At 36.9% G+C, this 21,521-nt stretch overlaps 3 protein-coding genes across 5 annotated transcripts in view; all 3 read right to left on the bottom strand.

Annotated features, from left to right (window-relative positions):
* The window catches only part of LOC115209604 (protein mono-ADP-ribosyltransferase PARP14-like), a 132,281-nt gene extending 126,694 nt beyond the window's left edge, over nucleotides 1-5,587 (bottom strand). For both annotated transcript variants that reach the window (XM_029778047.2, XM_036508696.1), the window contains exon 1: nucleotides 4,692-5,587. In XM_029778047.2, the coding sequence (XP_029633907.1) occupies nucleotides 4,692-5,010 (319 nt within the window). In that variant the 5' untranslated portion in view covers nucleotides 5,011-5,587. The remainder of the gene's footprint in view (nucleotides 1-4,691) is intronic.
* LOC115211065 (protein mono-ADP-ribosyltransferase PARP14-like) overlaps nucleotides 1-21,521 on the bottom strand; it is a 554,188-nt gene that overhangs the window by 482,534 nt on the left and 50,133 nt on the right. The gene's annotated exons all lie outside the window — the stretch shown is intronic.
* The window catches only part of LOC115209613, a 67,949-nt gene continuing 52,020 nt past the window's right edge, over nucleotides 5,593-21,521 (bottom strand). For both annotated transcript variants that reach the window (XM_029778061.2, XM_029778069.2), the window contains exon 5: nucleotides 5,593-6,222. In XM_029778061.2, coding sequence (XP_029633921.1) covers nucleotides 5,660-6,222 — 563 coding nt within the window. In that variant the 3' untranslated portion in view covers nucleotides 5,593-5,659. The remainder of the gene's footprint in view (nucleotides 6,223-21,521) is intronic.

Here is a 21,521-nt window from a genome sequence, read left to right as displayed (position 1 = left end):
ACAGAATAGTATACTGTAATAAGAATGGGAACCCCAACAAATCTCATTATAATAATAGAAAACTGACTGACAATGAAGGGTGTGAATCTAATAGTAGAAATGTATCCAATTTATTTGTAAATAGTAATGATATGATTAACAATAGTAATAATATCAATAGAAACAAGTGTAATAAGTATATCCTGAATAAAAATAGATTTATAAATAAACTTAGATCTAATGATAATAAGTATAAGCCATATGCCAATCTGGATACATCTAATGACATTAATTATAATAAAGATAATTATATTTGCTTTATCATTCCTTACACACACAACAAATAAAAACGAATTTGGTCAAGTTATTTTACAGATCTATATCTAAACACTTTAATAAAAATCACAAATATTATAGAATAATTATCAATAAAAAATTAGAATAGGTTTTTCAGTTTCTAAAAATTTGTTTAGAATTATCTCTTCTTGTAATAATAAAAGTTTAGACAAATTTTGTAATAGAAATAATAATACTATTACAGAGAATGATCTAGATAGAAATAGTGATTGCTGATATAAAGCTAAATGCTATTTTAATAATTTTTGTTTATAGAAAACTTTATATATAGTTGTAGGGTTGATTCAGAATGAAAAAATTATTTTTAGATAGGGTCAACAGAAAATTTTATTAAAATACAGAATACAAACCATGAGTACACATTTAGGAATAGAGTTAAGTTTAACAGTAATAGTCTAAGTAAGCTAATTCAGAAATTGAAGGATAGTAAGAAATTATACGCAATAAATTGGAAAATACTTAGATATGCTAGATCATACAAAATTAATGACAGTGGATGCAATATATGTATAGATGAATTATATCAGATATTAACATCTAAGAAGAAATTGCTTAATGAAAGACATAAGAGTGTTCTATCTAATACAAACTATTCTAAATATGTGTTTAGAAAATTTTATTAAGTGTGTATATTTGTACTTGTATGTATCCATTTATATGTGTACATGTATATGTATATATGAATAATCATATATTTATGTATATGCATGTATGTAATGTATACATGAGTATATGTTGTTTGTATTTATCCGATGCTATCTATATGACATTTCGCATATGTATGTGTTTGTGTGTGTGTGTGTGTGTATGTATACATATGTGTGTATATGTATGTGTGCAAGCATTATATGTATATAAATTGATATGTATATATATGTATGTGTATATACATGTCTATGTATGTGTACAAGCATGAATACAAGTCTCTATATTCATACATATGTATATATGTGTGTATATCATTTATTGTTAATGTGGGTATTTGTGTATATATATGTATGTGGATGTATATATATGCATCTATATATATATATATTATATATATATAATATATATATATATATATATATATATATATATATATATACATATGCAATCATATGGGTATATATATATGTGTATATGTGTATGTGTGTGTGTGTATCTTTAAGTTTTGTCATCTTAATCTATATAATAATATTGAACCTGGATTAATTGAGAATTTTGAATCCTTTTAGTGCATATTCTTGTAGTTAACGTTAAATACATCTTTGTATTAGTAATTTAATATGAATTACATATCACAAACAAGATGTCTTCATTATACTAATGATCATATGTATAAATATATTCATTTAATTTATCAATTGATGATAAATATAATAATGATAATAAGGATAATAATAATTAATAGTTTTATTTGACTTACTAAATAAATTTAATAACCGAAATATTATTGTATAGTTTATGACTTGTATTCTTATTAAAATATTATTTTGTTACTTCTGAAAGAAATAATAAAATTTGGATATATATTATTCATAGTAATTTAATTTTAAAATAATAACATTAAATATTTTATCGAGACCAATGCATAATACTCATCTTGTTATATTACTTAATTATTATTTATTTACTGAATTCTCCCTTCCATAATATATGAATAATAATCCTTATTTAAGTAACTTCAAATCTGGTTACTTCTAAAACAACTAGTAATATTTTGATATTTATTATTATAGCATAACTCTATATCTATGGGGTATTTTAGGTTATAGTGTTTGCAGCTATAAGTTTATCTTCATATTTATTACAGAATTCTCCTTCCGATAAACATTCTTATTAGTTACATAAAACATTATTTTTTTATATCACTAAACAGAAGAGATATTATATATTATAATAATAAAATTTTCTTACATGTTTTATTACAGTTTATTACAGATTTTATAATCCAACCATCCTTTCACATTGTATAGGCATAGGAGTGGCTGTATGGTAAGTAGCTTGCTTACGAACCACATGGTTCCGTGTTCAGTCCCACTGTGTGGCAGCTTGGGCAGGTGTCTTCTACTATAGCCTTGGGCTGACCAAAGCCTTGTGAGTGGATTTGGTAGACGGAAACTGAAAGAAGCCTGTTGTATGTATGTATGTATGTATGTATGCATGCAAGCATGCATGCATGTATGTATGTATGTATGTACGTACGTACGTATGTATGTATATATGTTTGTATCTGTGTTTGTCCACCCAACATCACTTGACAACCGATGCTGGTGTGTTTACATGCCTGTAACCTAGCGGTTCGGCAAAGAGACCGATATAATAAGTACTAGGTTTACAAAGAATAAGTCTTGGGGTCGATTTGCTCGACTAAAGGCAGTGCTCCAGCATGGCCACAGTCAAATGATTGAAACAAGCAAAAGAGAAAGAGTAAAGAGTATTTTAAACCACTGCCTCTGATGGGACTTCAATAAGGGAACTGAATTGTTCATATATCAAAACAAGTATATAAGTCAAAACAAATTGTTGGCGTTTTTGGTTACTTATTAATTATTTATATTATCATATACTATGTAATATTATATTCATAGTATTTTATGTTATGTTATAATATAGATAAATCATTGGATTATCAATTGTATCTCTCTATTTAATTTTATCTTTTCCTTAGTTTGTTTCTCTCTCTCTCTCTCTCTCTCTATATATATATATATATATATATATATATATATATATACACACATATATATAAAAATATATATGCTATATATTATAATAAATGAATATAAATATATAATTGTATTATTACATCAATATCAATATATATTGCTTTCACTTATACACACACAATATCATATTTTAAATATACATTTTTATATACTACTTGTATATATGCATGTATGTATATAGACATATGTATATACATAGATATATATACACACACATTCAAACATACCAACATATTCAGTGCAAAATTATAAATAACATGAAGATGAGGTGAAGAAAGGAAAATAGATATAAAAGTCTTTTACATTTCAAACATACACTCTTCTTCAAGAAAAACAGAAAATGGAACATAAAATATATAGAGAAAAAAACGAACATGTCTGAATTGGACTGTCACTGTAAGCTGAAATGACCAGAGGAGGAAGAGGTTGCTAAAGGCATGAGTGGCAAGGGGGATAACTGTGAAACTGTTACCTATGGGTGTGTGAGCACAAACATCAATGCATGACATGTGTGTATTAGAAGCTGTATATTTGTGTGTCTGTATATGTGTGTGTATAAGGCTATGTGACACGTGTGTGTGTACATTAAACTATTACGTGCATATATACTGTATGCATGGTTATGTGTGTGCGTGAGTCCTTGTTTTCTGTTTATGTGTTCATACATGTGGGCTATTGTGTGCATGTATATCTTGTGTGTGTGTGTTAAGTGTGTGAAACTGGATAGAGGTGTTTGGTGGAAGATGGGTGGGGAAAGTGGTAGGTATTGGGAAGTGTAGGTGTGTTATGACATAGTTGCTGTTATAAGCGTGCGGATGGGTAGCATGAGGGGAGGGTGGGTGCTATTGTGGGCGAAGGAAGAGGAGAAGGAGTGAGTGCGTGTGGATGTGTGTACATGCTGTTTGAATATGTTGGTGGGTGTGTGGTTGGGTAATGAGTTCAACGGTGTAGAGTAGGTGGTGTGTGTGTGGGTAGATGTTGCGGGGACACTGGGAATGTAAAAGGTGGATGGTGTGAAGGATGGTTTGAAATGAAAAGGGATGGAGAATTTAGACTGTAAGAGAAACGAGTGGTGTGGAATGGAGTGTAACAGAAGAAGAGATCAGCATTGCATCAGCCATAAGTTTCTTTAAATGGAATGTAACAGTGATGACATCATTTATAATTATCCAGATTTTGGGGACTGGTCAGTGATCAAGTGTCTCAAATCTATAAGCTCTGAGTGTTACACAAATAGAAATCACCCCGTCCTTCCTGTAGCCAATTGCCACATGTTTCCAAATGAGGGAATACTCCCCCATGGTCAGACACGTTTTTCATGGAAGACCGAAAATGACACAACATCACTTGTGTGATGGTGATGTTCATTTACAACCATCGTGTGCTGTGAACACCTGGCTACTCACCCTCACACACACACACACATATATATATGTATGCATGTATACACGATGAGCTTCTTTCAGTTTCTATCAACGAAATCCACTCCCAAGGCTTTGGCCAACCATTGACCTATAACAGAAGACACTTGTCCAAAATGCTGTGAGTGGAATTGAACCTGAAACCACATGATCAGGAAGCAAGCTTCTCAACCACACTTGGATCTAAAAAGAAACATTAACTATAAAAAATGGTATTACTAACCTTTCTTCACAATGGCTGCTGCAACCCCATCAATATGATCCAGTCTGCCATTTGCAGCATTAACAATAGCATCTGTGTCCAGAGTCGTAATGTCACCTTCCTTCAACACTATTTCACAGTTCTTATACACAAAATTAAGTATTTCTTCTGTTTCACTTCCTAAATTTGAATTTAATATTATGCTCTCAGATTTCTTCTGCATTTCACACAAGAAAGTGTTTCCTTCTCCACTTTTCAGAAATTCTTGAAATCCAAACATTTTGAAGTTTTCTTCTTTTGAGCTGATATCTTTTCTTAAGTTTTCTATAAATATTTCCATTTTCCTAATTTGCTCTTGTGTTCCTTCCAGTGTAACTTATTATCTTTGAGACACACATTCTTATTTTATTTTTCTCACTAAAGTCATTGATTTCCTGTTCTTTGAACTCTTTAAGAAAGAGGAAATGTGCAAGATTAATCGATATATAAGATTCGTAAATTAAAGATTGCTTAAAGTTATAAATTTTGCTTTTTATATCATTAACTACAACATCAAGAGCAACAATAGAATTTTCTCCAATAAAATGGGAATCTGGAAACTCTTCTTTTAGACTTTCAACAAATGTCAGCCACTTTCTATGATTTGGAGTATCCTTAATTTTGTCCACAAAATCCAGTGTATTGGCAACAAAAATTTCTTTCATAATTTCTTCCAAAAGTGAAAGATGTGTTTTATCACTTGCATAAAGTATTACTGAATCACCATCACCCGTTTCCCATGAACCGATACATTTCTTGTTTCTCAGTTTTACATCAAGATATTCTTTCACTGGTTTTTTATTTATGATCATTCCAGTATTTAAAGGCAAACACAATTCAGATTTAACAATTGACTTAAGAATTTTATACATTTTCTTTTGACAATATCTATTTCGGAAAACTGGCCTTCAAAAACAACTTTGTTACTATGAACTGTGACTTTTAGACCTTCAAATTGTCCTTCTGCCTGCCTCAAAAAATCCGAGACCAGATAGAATACGTCTTTCATGAATATTTAAATCATCCTCACGTTCAGTTCTAAGATTATCCAAAAGTCTCTTTTTCCTTTTAATCACGTCACTTTTATCGAATCCGAGAATATGAGCTTCATGATATCGGTTATCAAAATAAAAATACATCCGGTCATCTTCATTGTTAAATGTTCCAACAACGTCTTCAAAGATATCATCTGGAACATCAATAGTTTCAACAGTAATGGAATTTAATAAATCTTTCAAACGCTGTTCAATTTCCTCAAAATTTCCTTCAGAATATTTAAATCTCAGTGTATTAATCTTGGAATCTTTCCAAAGAACTTCGCCCAAAGTCTTTAATTTGTCATTAACTTCAGTTCTATGTTTCTTTAAAAAATTCAGATGGAACTTGGTAGGTAGTGAATAGTCATGGACTTGCTGTTTTGAAATGATATTTTCTTCAGGTGGTTTCCAGAATGGTTGAACATCTAACTTCACATGTTCCAATTGATGTGGCATTCTACAAACGTTCAGCACAACTAAATTATGAAAAAGTAAAAAGATAAAATCATTTCATTAGTGAGGAATTAGGGGTGAACTGGGGAGTTCAGTGGGTAAATACAGAAAAGTATTTCAAGACTAAGTTATATATTATTATTATAATAAATTAGCAAACAGAAAAATATAATCAATATTTAACTGATACAAAGTAAACACTATCATCACTGGAATTCAAATTTTGGCACAAGGCCAGCAATTTCAGGAGATACTAAGAAACAGTCAACTGGTACTTATTTTATTGATCACTGAATTTGGTTTCAAATTTTGGCACAAGGCCAGCAATTTCAGGAGAGTGGCTAAGTCAATTACATCAACCCCAGTGCTCAACTGGTACTTATTTTATTGACCATAAACATCACTGGAATTTTGGTTTCAAATTTTGGCACAAGGCCAGCAATTTCAGGAGAGTGGCTAAGTCAATTACATCAACCCCAGTGCTCAACTGGTACTTATTTTATTGACCTTAAACATCACTGGAATTTTGGTCTCAAATTTTGGCACAAGGCCAGCAATTTCAGGAGAGTGGCTAAGTCAATTACATCAACCCCAGTGCTCAACTGGTACTTATTTTATTGACCATAAACATCACTGGAATTTTGGTTCAAATTTTGGCACAAGGCCAGCAATTCAGGAGAGTGGCTAAGTCAATTACATCAACCCCAGTGCTCAACTGGTACTTATTTTATTGACCATAAACATCACTGGAATTTTGGTTTCAAATTTTGGCACAAGGCCAGCAATTCCAGGAGAGTGGCTAAGTCAATTACATCAACCCCAGTGCTCAACTGGTACTTATTTTATTGACCATAAACATCACTGGAATTTTGGTTTCAAATTTTGGCACAAGGCCAGCAATTCCAGGAGAGTGGCTAAGTCAATTACATCAACCCCAGTGCTCAACTGGTACTTATTTTATTGACCATAAACATCACTGGAATTTTGGTTTCAAATTTTGGCACAAGGCCAGCAATTCCAGGAGAGTGGCTAAGTCAATTACATCAACCCCAGTGCTCAACTGGTACTTATTTTATTGACCATAAACATCACTGGAATTTTGGTTTCAAATTTTGGCACAAGGCCAGCAATTTCAGGAGAGTGGCTAAGTCAATTACATCAACCCCAGTGCTCAACTGGTACTTATTTTATTGACCATAAACATCACTGGAATTTTGGTTTCAAATTTTGGCACAAGGCCAGCAATTTCAGGAGAGTGGCTAAGTCAATTACATCAACCCCAGTGCTCAACTGGTACTTATTTTATTGACCATAAACATCACTGGAATTTTGGTCTCAAATTTTGGCACAAGGCCAGCAATTTCAGGAGAGTGGCTAAGTCAATTACATCAACCCCAGTGCTCAACTGGTACTTATTTTATTGACCTTAAACATCACTGGAATTTTGGTCTCAAATTTTGGCACAAGGCCAGCAATTTCAGGAGAGTGGCTAAGTCAATTACATCAACCCCAGTGCTCAACTGGTACTTATTTTATTGACCTAAACATCACTGGAATTTTGGTCTCAAATTTTGGCACAAGGCCAGCAATTTCAGGAGAGTGGCTAAGTCAATTACATCAACCCCAGTGCTCAACTGGTACTTATTTTATTGACCTTAAACATCACTGGAATTTTGGTCTCAAATTTTGGCACAAGGCCAGCAATTTCAGGAGAGTGGCTAAGTCAATTACATCAACCCCAGTGCTCAACTGGTACTTATTTTATTGACCATAAACATCACTGGAATTTTGGTCTCAAATTTTGGCACAAGGCCAGCAATTTCAGGAGAGTGGCTAAGTCAATTACATCAACCCCAGTGCTCAACTGGTACTTATTTTATTGACCATAAACATCACTGGAATTTTGGTCTCAAATTTTGGCACAAGGCCAGCAATTTCAGGAGAGTGGCTAAGTCAATTACATCAACCCCAGTGCTCAACTGGTACTTATTTTATTGACCATAAACATCACTGGAATTTTGGTCTCAAATTTTGGCACAAGGCCAGCAATTTCAGGAGAGTGGCTAAGTCAATTACATCAACCCCAGTGCTCAACTGGTACTTATTTTATTGACCATAAACATCACTGGAATTTTGGTCTCAAATTTTGGCACAAGGCCAGCAATTTCAGGAGAGTGGCTAAGTCAATTACATCAACCCAGTGCTCAACTGGTACTTATTTTATTGACCATAAACATCACTGGAATTTTGGTCTCAAATTTTGGCACAAGGCCAGCAATTTCAGGAGAGTGGCTAAGTCAATTACATCAACCCCAGTGCTCAACTGGTACTTATTTTATTGACCATAAACATCACTGGAATTTTGGTTTCAAATTTTGGCACAAGGCCAGCAATTTCAGGAGAGTGGCTAAGTCAATTACATCAACCCCAGTGCTCAACTGGTACTTATTTTATTGACCATAAACATCACTGGAATTTTGGTTTCAAATTTTGGCACAAGGCCAGCAATTTCAGGAGAGTGGCTAAGTCAATTACATCAACCCCAGTGCTCAACTGGTACTTATTTTATTGACCATAAACATCACTGGAATTTTGGTCTCAAATTTTGGCACAAGGCCAGCAATTCCAGGAGAGTGGCTAAGTCAATTACATCAACCCCAGTGCTCAACTGGTACTTATTTTATTGACCATAAACATCACTGGAATTTTGGTCTCAAATTTTGGCACAAGGCCAGCAATTCAGGAGAGTGGCTAAGTCAATTACATCAACCCCAGTGCTCAACTGGTACTTATTTTATTGACCATAAACATCACTGGAATTTTGGTTCAAATTTTGGCACAAGGCCAGCAATTCCAGGAGAGTGGCTAAGTCAATTACATCAACCCCAGTGCTCAACTGGTACTTATTTTATTGACCATAAACATCACTGGAATTTTGGTTCAAATTTTGGCACAAGGCCAGCAATTTCCAGGAGAGTGGCTAAGTCAATTACATCAACCCCAGTGCTCAACTGGTACTTATTTTATTGACCTTAAACATCACTGGAATTTTGGTCTCAAATTTTGGCACAAGGCCAGCAATTTCAGGAGAGTGGCTAAGTCAATTACATCAACCCCAGTGCTCAACTGCTACTTATTTTATTGACCATAAACATCACTGGAATTTTGGTTTCAAATTTTGGCACAAGGCCAGCAATTCCAGGAGAGTGGCTAAGTCAATTACATCAACCCCAGTGCTCAACTGCTACTTATTTTATTGACCATAAACATCACTGGAATTTTGGTTTCAAATTTTGGCACAAGGCCAGCAATTTCAGGAGAGTGGCTAAGTCAATTACATCAACCCCAGTGCTCAACTGGTACTTATTTTATTGAACATAAACATCACTGAGATTTTGGTTTTAAATTTTGGCAGAAGGCCAGCATTTCCGGAGAGTGGCTAAGTCAATTACATCAACCCCAGTGCTCAACTGGTACTTATTTTATTGACCATGAACATCACTGAGATTTTGGTTTCTAATTTTGGCACAAGGCCAGCAATTTCAGGAGAGTGGCTAAGTCAATTACATCAACCCCAGTGCTCAACTGGTACTTATTTTATTGACCATAAACATCACTGGAATTTTGGTTTCAAATTTTGGCACAAGGCCAGCAATTTCGGGAGAGTGGCTAAGTCAATTACATCAACCCCAGTGCTCAACTGGTACTTATTTTATTGACCATAAACATCACTGTAATTTTGGTTTCAAATTTTGGCACAAGGCCAGCAATTTCAGGAGAGTGGCTAAGTCAATTACATCAACCCCAGTGCTCAACTGGTACTTATTTTATTGACCTTAAACATCACTGGAATTTTGGTTTCAAATTTTGGCACAAGACCAGCAATTTCGGGAGAGTGGCTAAGTCAATTACATCAACCCCAGTGCTCAACTGGTACTTATTTTATTGACCATAAACATCACTGGAATTTTGGTTTCAAATTTTGGCACAAGGCCAGCAATTTCAGGAGAGTGGCTAAGTCAATTACATCAACCCCAGTGCTCAACTGGTACTTATTTTATTGACCATAAACATCACTGGAATTTTGGTTTCAAATTTTGGCACAAGGCCAGCAATTCCAGGAGAGTGGCTAAGTCAATTACATCAACCCCAGTGCTCAACTGGTACTTATTTTATTGACCATAAACATCACTGGAATTTTGGTTCAAATTTTGGCACAAGGCCAGCAATTTCAGGAGAGTGGCTAAGTCAATTACATCAACCCCAGTGCTCAACTGGTACTTATTTTATTGACCATAAACATCACTGGAATTTTGGTCTCAAATTTTGGCACAAGGCCAGCAATTTCAGGAGAGTGGCTAAGTCAATTACATCAACCCCAGTGCTCAACTGGTACTTATTTTATTGACCATAAACATCACTGGAATTTTGGTCTCAAATTTTGGCACAAGGCCAGCAATTTCAGGAGAGTGGCTAAGTCAATTACATCAACCCCAGCGCTCAACTGGTACTTATTTTATTGACCATAAACATCACTGGAATTTTGGTCTCAAATTTTGGCACAAGGCCAGCAATTCCAGGAGAGTGGCTAAGTCAATTACATCAACCCCAGTGCTCAACTGGTACTTATTTTATTGACCATAAACATCACTGGAATTTTGGTCTCAAATTTTGGCACAAGGCCAGCAATTTCCAGGAGAGTGGCTAAGTCAATTACATCAACCCCAGTGCTCAACTGGTACTTATTTTATTGACCATAAACATCACTGGAATTTTGGTCTCAAATTTTGGCACAAGGCCAGCAATTCAGGAGAGTGGCTAAGTCAATTACATCAACCCCAGTGCTCAACTGGTACTTATTTTATTGACCATAAACATCACTGGAATTTTGGTCTCAAATTTTGGCACAAGGCCAGCAATTTCAGGAGAGTGGCTAAGTCAATTACATCAACCCCAGTGCTCAACTGGTACTTATTTTATTGACCATAAACATCACTGGAATTTTGGTCTCAAATTTTGGCACAAGGCCAGCAATTTCAGGAGAGTGGCTAAGTCAATTACATCAACCCCAGTGCTCAACTGGTACTTATTTTATTGACCATAAACATCACTGGAATTTTGGTTTCAAATTTTGGCACAAGGCCAGCAATTTCAGGAGAGTATCTAAGTTAATTACATCAACCACAGTGCACAACTGGTACTTATTTTATTGACCATAAACATCACTGTAATTTTGGTTTCAAATTTTGACACAAGGCCAGCAATTTCAGGAGAGTGGCTAAGTCAATTACATCAACCCCAGTGCTCAACTGGTACTTATTTTATTGACCTTAAACATCACTGGAATTTTGGTCTCAAATTTTGGCACAAGGCCAGCAATTTCAGGAGAGTGGCTAAGTCAATTACATCAACCCCAGTGCTCAACTGGTACTTATTTTATTGACCTTAAACATCACTGGAATTTTGGTCTCAAATTTTGGCACAAGGCCAGCAATTTCAGGAGAGTGGCTAAGTCAATTACATCAACCCCAGTGCTCAACTGGTACTTATTTTATTGACCTTAAACATCACTGGAATTTTGGTCTCAAATTTTGGCACAAGGCCAGCAATTCCAGGAGAGTGGCTAAGTCAATTACATCAACCCCAGTGCTCAACTGGTACTTATTTTATTGACCATAAACATCACTGGAATTTTGGTCTCAAATTTTGGCACAAGGCCAGCAATTTCAGGAGAGTGGCTAAGTCAATTACATCAACCCCAGTGCTCAACTGGTACTTATTTTATTGACCTAAACATCACTGGAATTTTGGTCTCAAATTTTGGCACAAGGCCAGCAATTTCAGGAGAGTGGCTAAGTCAATTACATCAACCCCAGTGCTCAACTGGTACTTATTTTATTGACCATAAACATCACTGGAATTTTGGTCTCAAATTTTGGCACAAGGCCAGCAATTTCAGGAGAGTGGCTAAGTCAATTACATCAACCCAGCGCTCAACTGGTACTTATTTTATTGACCATAAACATCACTGGAATTTTGGTCTCAAATTTTGGCACAAGGCCAGCAATTCCAGGAGAGTGGCTAAGTCAATTACATCAACCCCAGTGCTCAACTGGTACTTATTTTATTGACCATAAACATCACTGGAATTTTGGTCTCAAATTTTGGCACAAGGCCAGCAATTTCAGGAGAGTGGCTAAGTCAATTACATCAACCCCAGTGCTCAACTGGTACTTATTTTATTGACCATAAACATCACTGGAATTTTGGTTTCAAATTTTGGCACAAGGCCAGCAATTTCAGGAAAGTGGCTAAGTCAATTACATCAACCCCAGTGCTCAACTGGTACTTATTTTATTGACCATAAACATCACTGGAATTTTGGTTTCAAATTTGGCACAAGGCCAGCAATTCAGGAGAGTGGCTAAGTCAATTACATCAACCCCAGTGCTCAACTGGTACTTATTTTATTGACCATAAACATCACTGGAATTTTGGCTTCAAATTTTGGCACAAGGCCAGCAATTCCAGGAGAGTGGCTAAGTCAATTACATCAACCCCAGTGCTCAACTGCTACTTATTTTATTGACCATAAACATCACTGGAATTTTGGTCTCAAATTTTGGCACAAGGCCAGCAATTTCAGGAAAGTGGCTAAGTCAATTACATCAACCCCAGTGCTCAACTGCTACTTATTTTATTGACCATAAACATCACTGGAATTTTGGTTTCAAATTTTGGCACAAGGCCAGCAATTTCAGGAAAGTGGCTAAGTCAATTACATCAACCCCAGTGCTCAACTGGTACTTATTTTATTGACCATAAACATCACTGGAATTTTGGTTTCAAATTTTGGCACAAGGCCAGCAATTTCAGGAGAGTGGCTAAGTCAATTACATCAACCCCAGTGCTCAACTGGTACTTATTTTATTGACCATAAACATCACTGGAATTTTGGTTTCAAATTTTGGCACAAGGCCAGCAATTTCAGGAGAGTGGCTAAGTCAATTACATCAACCCCAGTGCTCAACTGGTACTTATTTTATTGACCATAAACATCACTGGAATTTTGGTTTCAAATTTTGGCACAAGGCCAGCAATTTCAGGAGAGTGGCTAAGTCAATTACATCAACCCCAGTGCTCAACTGGTACTTATTTTATTGACCATAAACATCACTGGAATTTTGGTTTCAAATTTTGGCACAAGGCCAGCAATTCCAGGAGAGTGGCTAAGTCAATTACATCAACCCCAGTGCTCAACTGGTACTTATTTTATTGACCTTAAACATCACTGGAATTTTGGTCTCAAATTTTGGCACAAGGCCAGCAATTCCAGGAGAGTTGCTAAGTCAATTACATCAACCCAGCGCTCAACTGGTACTTATTTTATTGACCATAAACATCACTGGAATTTTGGTCTCAAATTTTGGCACAAGGCCAGCAATTTCAGGAGAGTGGCTAAGTCAATTACATCAACCCCAGTGCTCAACTGGTACTTATTTTATTGACCATAAACATCACTGGAATTTTGGTCTCAAATTTTGGCACAAGGCCAGCAATTTCAGGAGAGTGGCTAAGTCAATTACATCAACCCCAGTGCTCAACTGGTACTTATTTTATTGACCATAAACATCACTGGAATTTTGGTCTCAAATTTTGGCACAAGGCCAGCAATTTCAGGAGAGTGGCTAAGTCAATTACATCAACCCCAGTGCTCAACTGGTACTTATTTTATTGACCATAAACATCACTGGAATTTTGGTCTCAAATTTGGCACAAGGCCAGCAATTTCCAGGAGAGTGGCTAAGTCAATTACATCAACCCCAGTGCTCAACTGGTACTTATTTTATTGACCATAAACATCACTGGAATTTTGGTCTCAAATTTTGGCACAAGGCCAGCAATTTCAGGAGAGTGGCTAAGTCAATTACATCAACCCCAGTGCTCAACTGGTACTTATTTTATTGACCATAAACATCACTGGAATTTTGGTCTCAAATTTTGGCACAAGGCCAGCAATTCCAGGAGAGTGGCTAAGTCAATTACATCAACCCCAGTGCTCAACTGGTACTTATTTTATTGACCATAAACATCACTGGAATTTTGGTCTCAAATTTTGGCACAAGGCCAGCAATTCCAGGAGAGTGGCTAAGTCAATTACATCAACCCCAGTGCTCAACTGGTACTTATTTTATTGACCATAAACATCACTGGAATTTTGGTCTCAAATTTTGGCACAAGGCCAGCAATTTCAGGAGAGTGGCTAAGTCAATTACATCAACCCCAGTGCTCAACTGGTACTTATTTATTGACCATAAACATCACTGGAATTTTGGTCTCAAATTTTGGCACAAGGCCAGCAATTCAGGAGAGTGGCTAAGTCAATTACATCAACCCCAGTGCTCAACTGGTACTTATTTTATTGACCATAAACATCACTGGAATTTTGGTCTCAAATTTTGGCACAAGGCCAGCAATTTCAGGAGAGTGGCTAAGTCAATTACATCAACCCCAGTGCTCAACTGGTACTTATTTTATTGACCATAAACATCACTGGAATTTTGGTCTCAAATTTTGGCACAAGGCCAGCAATTTCAGGAGAGTGGCTAAGTCAATTACATCAACCCCAGTGCTCAACTGGTACTTATTTTATTGACCTTAAACATCACTGGAATTTTGGTCTCAAATTTTGGCACAAGGCCAGCAATTCCAGGAGAGTGGCTAAGTCAATTACATCAACCCCAGTGCTCAACTGGTACTTATTTTATTGACCTTAAACATCACTGGAATTTTGGTCTCAAATTTTGGCACAAGGCCAGCAATTTCAGGAGAGTGGCTAAGTCAATTACATCAACCCCAGTGCTCAACTGGTACTTATTTTATTGACCTTAAACATCACTGGAATTTTGGTCTCAAATTTTGGCACAAGGCCAGCAATTTCAGGAGAGTGGCTAAGTCAATTACATCAACCCCAGTGCTCAACTGGTACTTATTTTATTGACCTTAAACATCACTGGAATTTTGGTCTCAAATTTTGGCACAAGGCCAGCAATTTCAGGAGAGTGGCTAAGTCAATTACATCAACCCCAGTGCTCAACTGGTACTTATTTTATTGACCTTAAACATCACTGGAATTTTGGTCTCAAATTTGGCACAAGGCCAGCAATTCAGGAGAGTGGCTAAGTCAATTACATCAACCCCAGTGCTCAACTGGTACTTATTTTATTGACCTTAAACATCACTGGAATTTTGGTCTCAAATTTGGCACAAGGCCAGCAATTCCAGGAGAGTGGCTAAGTCAATTACATCAACCCCAGTGCTCAACTGGTACTTATTTTATTGACCATAAACATCACTGGAATTTTGGTCTCAAATTTTGGCACAAGGCCAGCAATTTCAGGAGAGTGGCTAAGTCAATTACATCAACCCCAGTGCTCAACTGGTACTTATTTTATTGACCATAAACATCACTGGAATTTTGGTCTCAAATTTTGGCACAAGGCCAGCAATTCAGGAGAGTGGCTAAGTCAATTACATCAACCCCAGTGCTCAACTGGTACTTATTTTATTGACCTAAACATCACTGGAATTTTGGTCTCAAATTTTGGCACAAGGCCAGCAATTTCAGGAGAGTGGCTAAGTCAATTACATCAACCCCAGTGCTCAACTGGTACTTATTTTATTGACCATAAACATCACTGGAATTTTGGTTCAAATTTTGGCACAAGGCCAGCAATTCAGGAGAGTGGCTAAGTCAATTACATCAACCCCAGTGCTCAACTGGTACTTATTTTATTGACCTTAAACATCACTGGAATTTTGGTCTCAAATTTTGGCACAAGGCCAGCAATTTCAGGAGAGTGGCTAAGTCAATTACATCAACCCCAGTGCTCAACTGGTACTTATTTTATTGACCATAAACATCACTGGAATTTTGGTCTCAAATTTTGGCACAAGGCCAGCAATTCCAGGAGAGTGGCTAAGTCAATTACATCAACCCCAGTGCTCAACTGGTACTTATTTTATTGACCTTAAACATCACTGGAATTTTGGTCTCAAATTTTGGCACAAGGCCAGCATTTCCAGGAGAGTGGCTAAGTCAATTACATCAACCCCAGTGCTCAACTGGTACTTATTTTATTGACCTTAAACATCACTGGAATTTTGGTCTCAAATTTTGGCACAAGGCCAGCAATTTCAGGAGAGTGGCTAAGTCAATTACATCAACCCCAGTGCTCAACTGGTACTTATTTTATTGACCATAAACATCACTGGAATTTTGGTCTCAAATTTTGGCACAAGGCCAGCAATTTCAGGAGAGTGGCTAAGTCAATTACATCAACCCCAGTGCTCAACTGGTACTTATTTTATTGACCATAAACATCACTGGAATTTGGTTTCAAATTTTGGCACAAGGCCAGCAATTTCAGGAGAGTGGCTAAGTCAATTACATCAACCCCAGTGCTCAACTGGTACTTATTTTATTGACCATAAACATCACTGGAATTTTGGTTTCAAATTTTGGCACAAGGCCAGCAATTCCAGGAGAGTGGCTAAGTCAATTACATCAACCCCAGTGCTCAACTGCTACTTATTTTATTGACCATAAACATCACTGGAATTTTGGTCTCAAATTTTGGCACAAGGCCAGCAATTTCAGGAGAGTGGCTAAGTCAATTACATCAACCCCAGTGCTCAACTGGTACTTATTTTATTGACCAAAAACATAACTGGAATTTTGGTCTCAAATTTTGGCACAAGGCCAGCAATTCCAGGAGAGTGGCTAAGTCAATTACATCAACCCAGCGCTCAACTGGTACTTATTTTATTGACCATAAACATCACTGGAATTTTGGTCTCAAATTTTGGCACAAGGCCAGCAATTCCAGGAGAGTGGCTAAGTCAATTACATCAACCCCAGTGCTCAACTGGTACTTATTTTATTGACCATAAACATCACTGGAATTTTGGTTTCAAATTTTGGCACAAGGCCAGCAATTCCAGGAGAGTGGCTAAGTCAATTACATCAACCCCAGTGCTCAACTGGTACTTATTTTATTGACCATAAACATCACTGGAATTTTGGTCTCAAATTTTGGCACAAGGCCAGCAATTTCAGGAGAGTGGCTAAGTCAATTACATCAACCCCAGTGCTCAACTGGTACTTATTTTATTGACCATAAACATCACTGGAATTTTGGTCTCAAATTTTGGCACAAGGCCAGCAATTCCAGGAGAGTGGCTAAGTCAATTACATCAACCCCAGTGCTCAACTGGTACTTATTTTATTGACCATAAACATCACTGGAATTTTGGTCTCAAATTTTGGCACAAGGCCAGCAATTCAGGAGAGTGGCTAAGTCAATTACATCAACCCCAGTGCTCAACTGGTACTTATTTTATTGACCATAAACATCACTGGAATTTTGGTCTCAAATTTTGGCACAAGGCCAGCAATTCCAGGAGAGTGGCTAAGTCAATTACATCAACCCCAGTGCTCAACTGGTACTTATTTTATTGACCATAAACATCACTGGAATTTTGGTCTCAAATTTTGGCACAAGGCCAGCAATTCCAGGAGAGTGGCTAAGTCAATTACATCAACCCCAGTGCTCAACTGGTACTTATTTTATTGACCATAAACATCACTGGAATTTTGGTCTCAAATTTTGGCACAAGGCCAGCAATTTCAGGAGAGTGGCTAAGTCAATTACATCAACCCCAGTGCTCAACTGGTACTTATTTTATTGACCATAAACATCACTGGAATTTTGGTCTCAAATTTTGGCACAAGGCCAGCAATTCCAGGAGAGTGGCTAAGTCAATTACATCAACCCCAGTGCTCAACTGGTACTTATTTTATTGACCTTAAACATCACTGGAATTTTGGTCTCAAATTTTGGCACAAGGCCAGCAATTTCAGGAGAGTGGCTAAGTCAATTACATCAACCCCAGTGCTCAACTGGTACTTATTTTATTGACCATAAACATCACTGGAATTTTGGTCTCAAATTTTGGCACAAGGCCAGCAATTTCAGGAGAGTGGCTAAGTCAATTACATCAACCCCAGTGCTCAACTGGTACTTATTTTATTGACCATAAACATCAATTTCAGGAGAGTGGCTTCAATTACATCAACCCCAGTGCTCAACTGGTACTTATTTTATTGACCATAAACATCACTGGAATTTTGGTCTCAAATTTTGGCACAAGGCCAGCAATTTCAGGAGAGTGGCTAAGTCAATTACATCAACCCCAGTGCTCAACTGGTACTTATTTTATTGACCTTAAACATCACTGGAATTTTGGTCTCAAATTTTGGCACAAGGCCAGCAATTTCAGGAGAGTGGCTAAGTCAATTACATCAACCCCAGTGCTCAACTGGTACTTATTTTATTGACCATAAACATCACTGGAATTTTGGTCTCAAATTTTGGCACAAGGCCAGCAATTTCAGGAGAGTGGCTAAGTCAATTACATCAACCCCAGTGCTCAACTGGTACTTATTTTATTGACCATAAACATCACTGGAATTTTGGTCTCAAATTTGGCACAAGGCCAGCAATTTCAGGAGAGTGGCTAAGTCAATTACATCAACCCCAGTGCTCAACTGGTACTTATTTTATTGACCTTAAACATCACTGGAATTTTGGTTTCAAATTTGGCACAAGGCCAGCAATTTCAGGAGAGTGGCTAAGTCAATTACATCAACCCCAGTGCTCAACTGGTACTTATTTTATTGACCATAAACATCACTGGAATTTTGGTTTCAAATTTTGGCACAAGGCCAGCAATTTCAGGAGAGTGGCTAAGTCAATTACATCAACCCCAGTGCTCAACTGGTACTTATTTTATTGACCATAAACATCACTGGAATTTTGGTTTCAAATTTTGGCACAAGGCCAGCAATTCAGGAGAGTGGCTAAGTCAATTACATCAACCCCAGTGCTCAACTGGTACTTATTTTATTGACCTTAAACATCACTGGAATTTTGGTCTCAAATTTTGGCACAAGGCCAGCAATTTCAGGAGAGTGGCTAAGTCAATTACATCAACCCCAGTGCTCAACTGGTACTTATTTTATTGACCATAAACATCACTGGAATTTGGTTTCAAATTTTGGCACAAGGCCAGCAATTTCAGGAGAGTGGCTAAGTCAATTACATCAACCCCAGTGCTCAACTGGTACTTATTTTATTGACCATAAACATCACTGGAATTTTGGTTTCAAATTTTGGCACAAGGCCAGCAATTTCAGGAGAGTGGCTAAGTCAATTACATCAACCCCAGTGCTCAACTGGTACTTATTTTATTGACCATAAACATCACTGGAATTTTGGTTCAAATTTTGGCACAAGGCCAGCAATTTCAGGAGAGTGGCTAAGTCAATTACATCAACCCCAGTGCTCAACTGGTACTTATTTTATTGACCATAAACATCACTGGAATTTTGGTTTCAAATTTTGGCACAAGGCCAGCAATTTCAGGAGAGTGGCTAAGTCAATTACATCAACCCCAGTGCTCAACTGGTACTTATTTTATTGACCATAAACATCACTGGAATGTTTGTTTCAAATTTGGCACAAGGCCAGCAATTTCAGGAGAGTGGCTAAGTCAATTACATCAACCCCAGTGCTCAACTGGTACTTATTTTATTGACCATAAACATCACTGGAATTTTGGTTTCAAATTTGGCACAAGGCCAGCAATTCCAGGAGAGTGGCTAAGTCAATTACATCAACCCCAGTGCTCAACTGGTACTTATTTTATTGACCATAAACATCACTGGAATGTTTGTTTCAAATTTTGGCACAAGGCCAGCAATTTCAGGAGAGTGGCTAAGTCAATTACATCAACCCCAGTGCTCAACTGGTACTTATTTTATTGACCATAAACATCACTGGAATTTTGGTTTCAAATTTTGGCACAAGGCCAGCAATTCCAGGAGAGTGGCTAAGTCAATTACATCAACCCCAGTGCTCAACTGGTACTTATTTATTGACCATAAACATCACTGGAATTTTGGTCTCAAATTTTGGCACAAGGCCAGCAATTTCAGGAGAGTGGCTAAGTCAATTACATCAACCCCAGTGCTCAACTGGTACTTATTTTATTGACCATAAACATCACTGGAATTTTGTTCAAATTTTGGCACAAGGCCAGCAATTCAGGAGAGTGGCTAAGTCAATTACATCAACCCCAGTGCTCAACTGGTACTTATTTTATTGACCATAAACATCACTGGAATTTTGGTTTCAAATTTTGGCACAAGGCCAGCAATTTCAGGAGAGTGGCTAAGTCAATTACATCAACCCCAGTGCTCAACTGGTACTTATTTTATTGACCTTAAACATCACTGGAATTTTGGTCTCAAATTTTGGCACAAGGCCAGCAATTTCAGGAGAGTGGCTAAGTCAATTACATCAACCCCAGTGCTCAACTGGTACTTATTTTATTGACCATAAACATCACTGGAATTTTGGTTTCAAATTTTGGCACAAGGCCAGCAATTTCAGGAGAGTGGCTAAGTCAATTACATCAACCCCAGTGCTCAACTGGTACTTATTTTATTGACCATAAACATCACTGGAATTTTGTTTCAAATTTTGGCACAAGGCCAGCAATTTCAGGAGAGTGGCTAAGTCAATTACATCAACCCCAGTGCTCAACTGGTACTTATTTTATTGACCATAAACATCACTGGAATTTTGTTTCAAATTTTGGCACAAGGCCAGCAATTAGGAGAGTGCTAAGTCAATTACATCAACCCCAGTGCTCAACTGGTACTTATTTTATTGACCATAAACATCACTGGAATTTTGGTCTCAAATTTTGGCACAAGGCCAGCAATTTCAGGAGAGTGGCTAAGTCAATTACATCAACCCCAGTGCTCAACTGGTACTTATTTTATTGACCATAAACATCACTGAAATTTTGGTTCTCAAATTTTGGCACAAGGCCAGCAATTTCAGGAGAGTGGCTAAGTCAATTACATCAACCCCAGTGCTCAACTGGTACTTATTTTATTGACCATAAACATCACTGGAATTTTGGTTTCAAATTTTGGCACAAGGCCAGCAATTTCAGGAGAGTGGCTAAGTCAATTACATCAACCCCAGTGCTCAACTGGTACTTATTTTATTGACCATAAACATCACTGGAATTTTGGTTTCAAATTTTGGCACAAGGCCAGCAATTCAGGAGAGTGGCTAAGTCAATTACATCAACCCCAGTGCTCAACTGGTACTTATTTTATTGACCATAAACATCACTGGAATTTTGGTTTCAAATTTTGGCACAAGGCCAGCAATTTCAGGAGAGT

Source organism: Octopus sinensis, linkage group LG1, assembly GCF_006345805.1.
Source record: "Octopus sinensis linkage group LG1, ASM634580v1, whole genome shotgun sequence".
Taxonomy (NCBI): domain Eukaryota; kingdom Metazoa; phylum Mollusca; class Cephalopoda; order Octopoda; family Octopodidae; genus Octopus; species Octopus sinensis.
The sequence above is the reverse complement of the archived record's forward strand: the minus strand, read 5'-3'. Positions and strand labels throughout refer to the sequence as shown.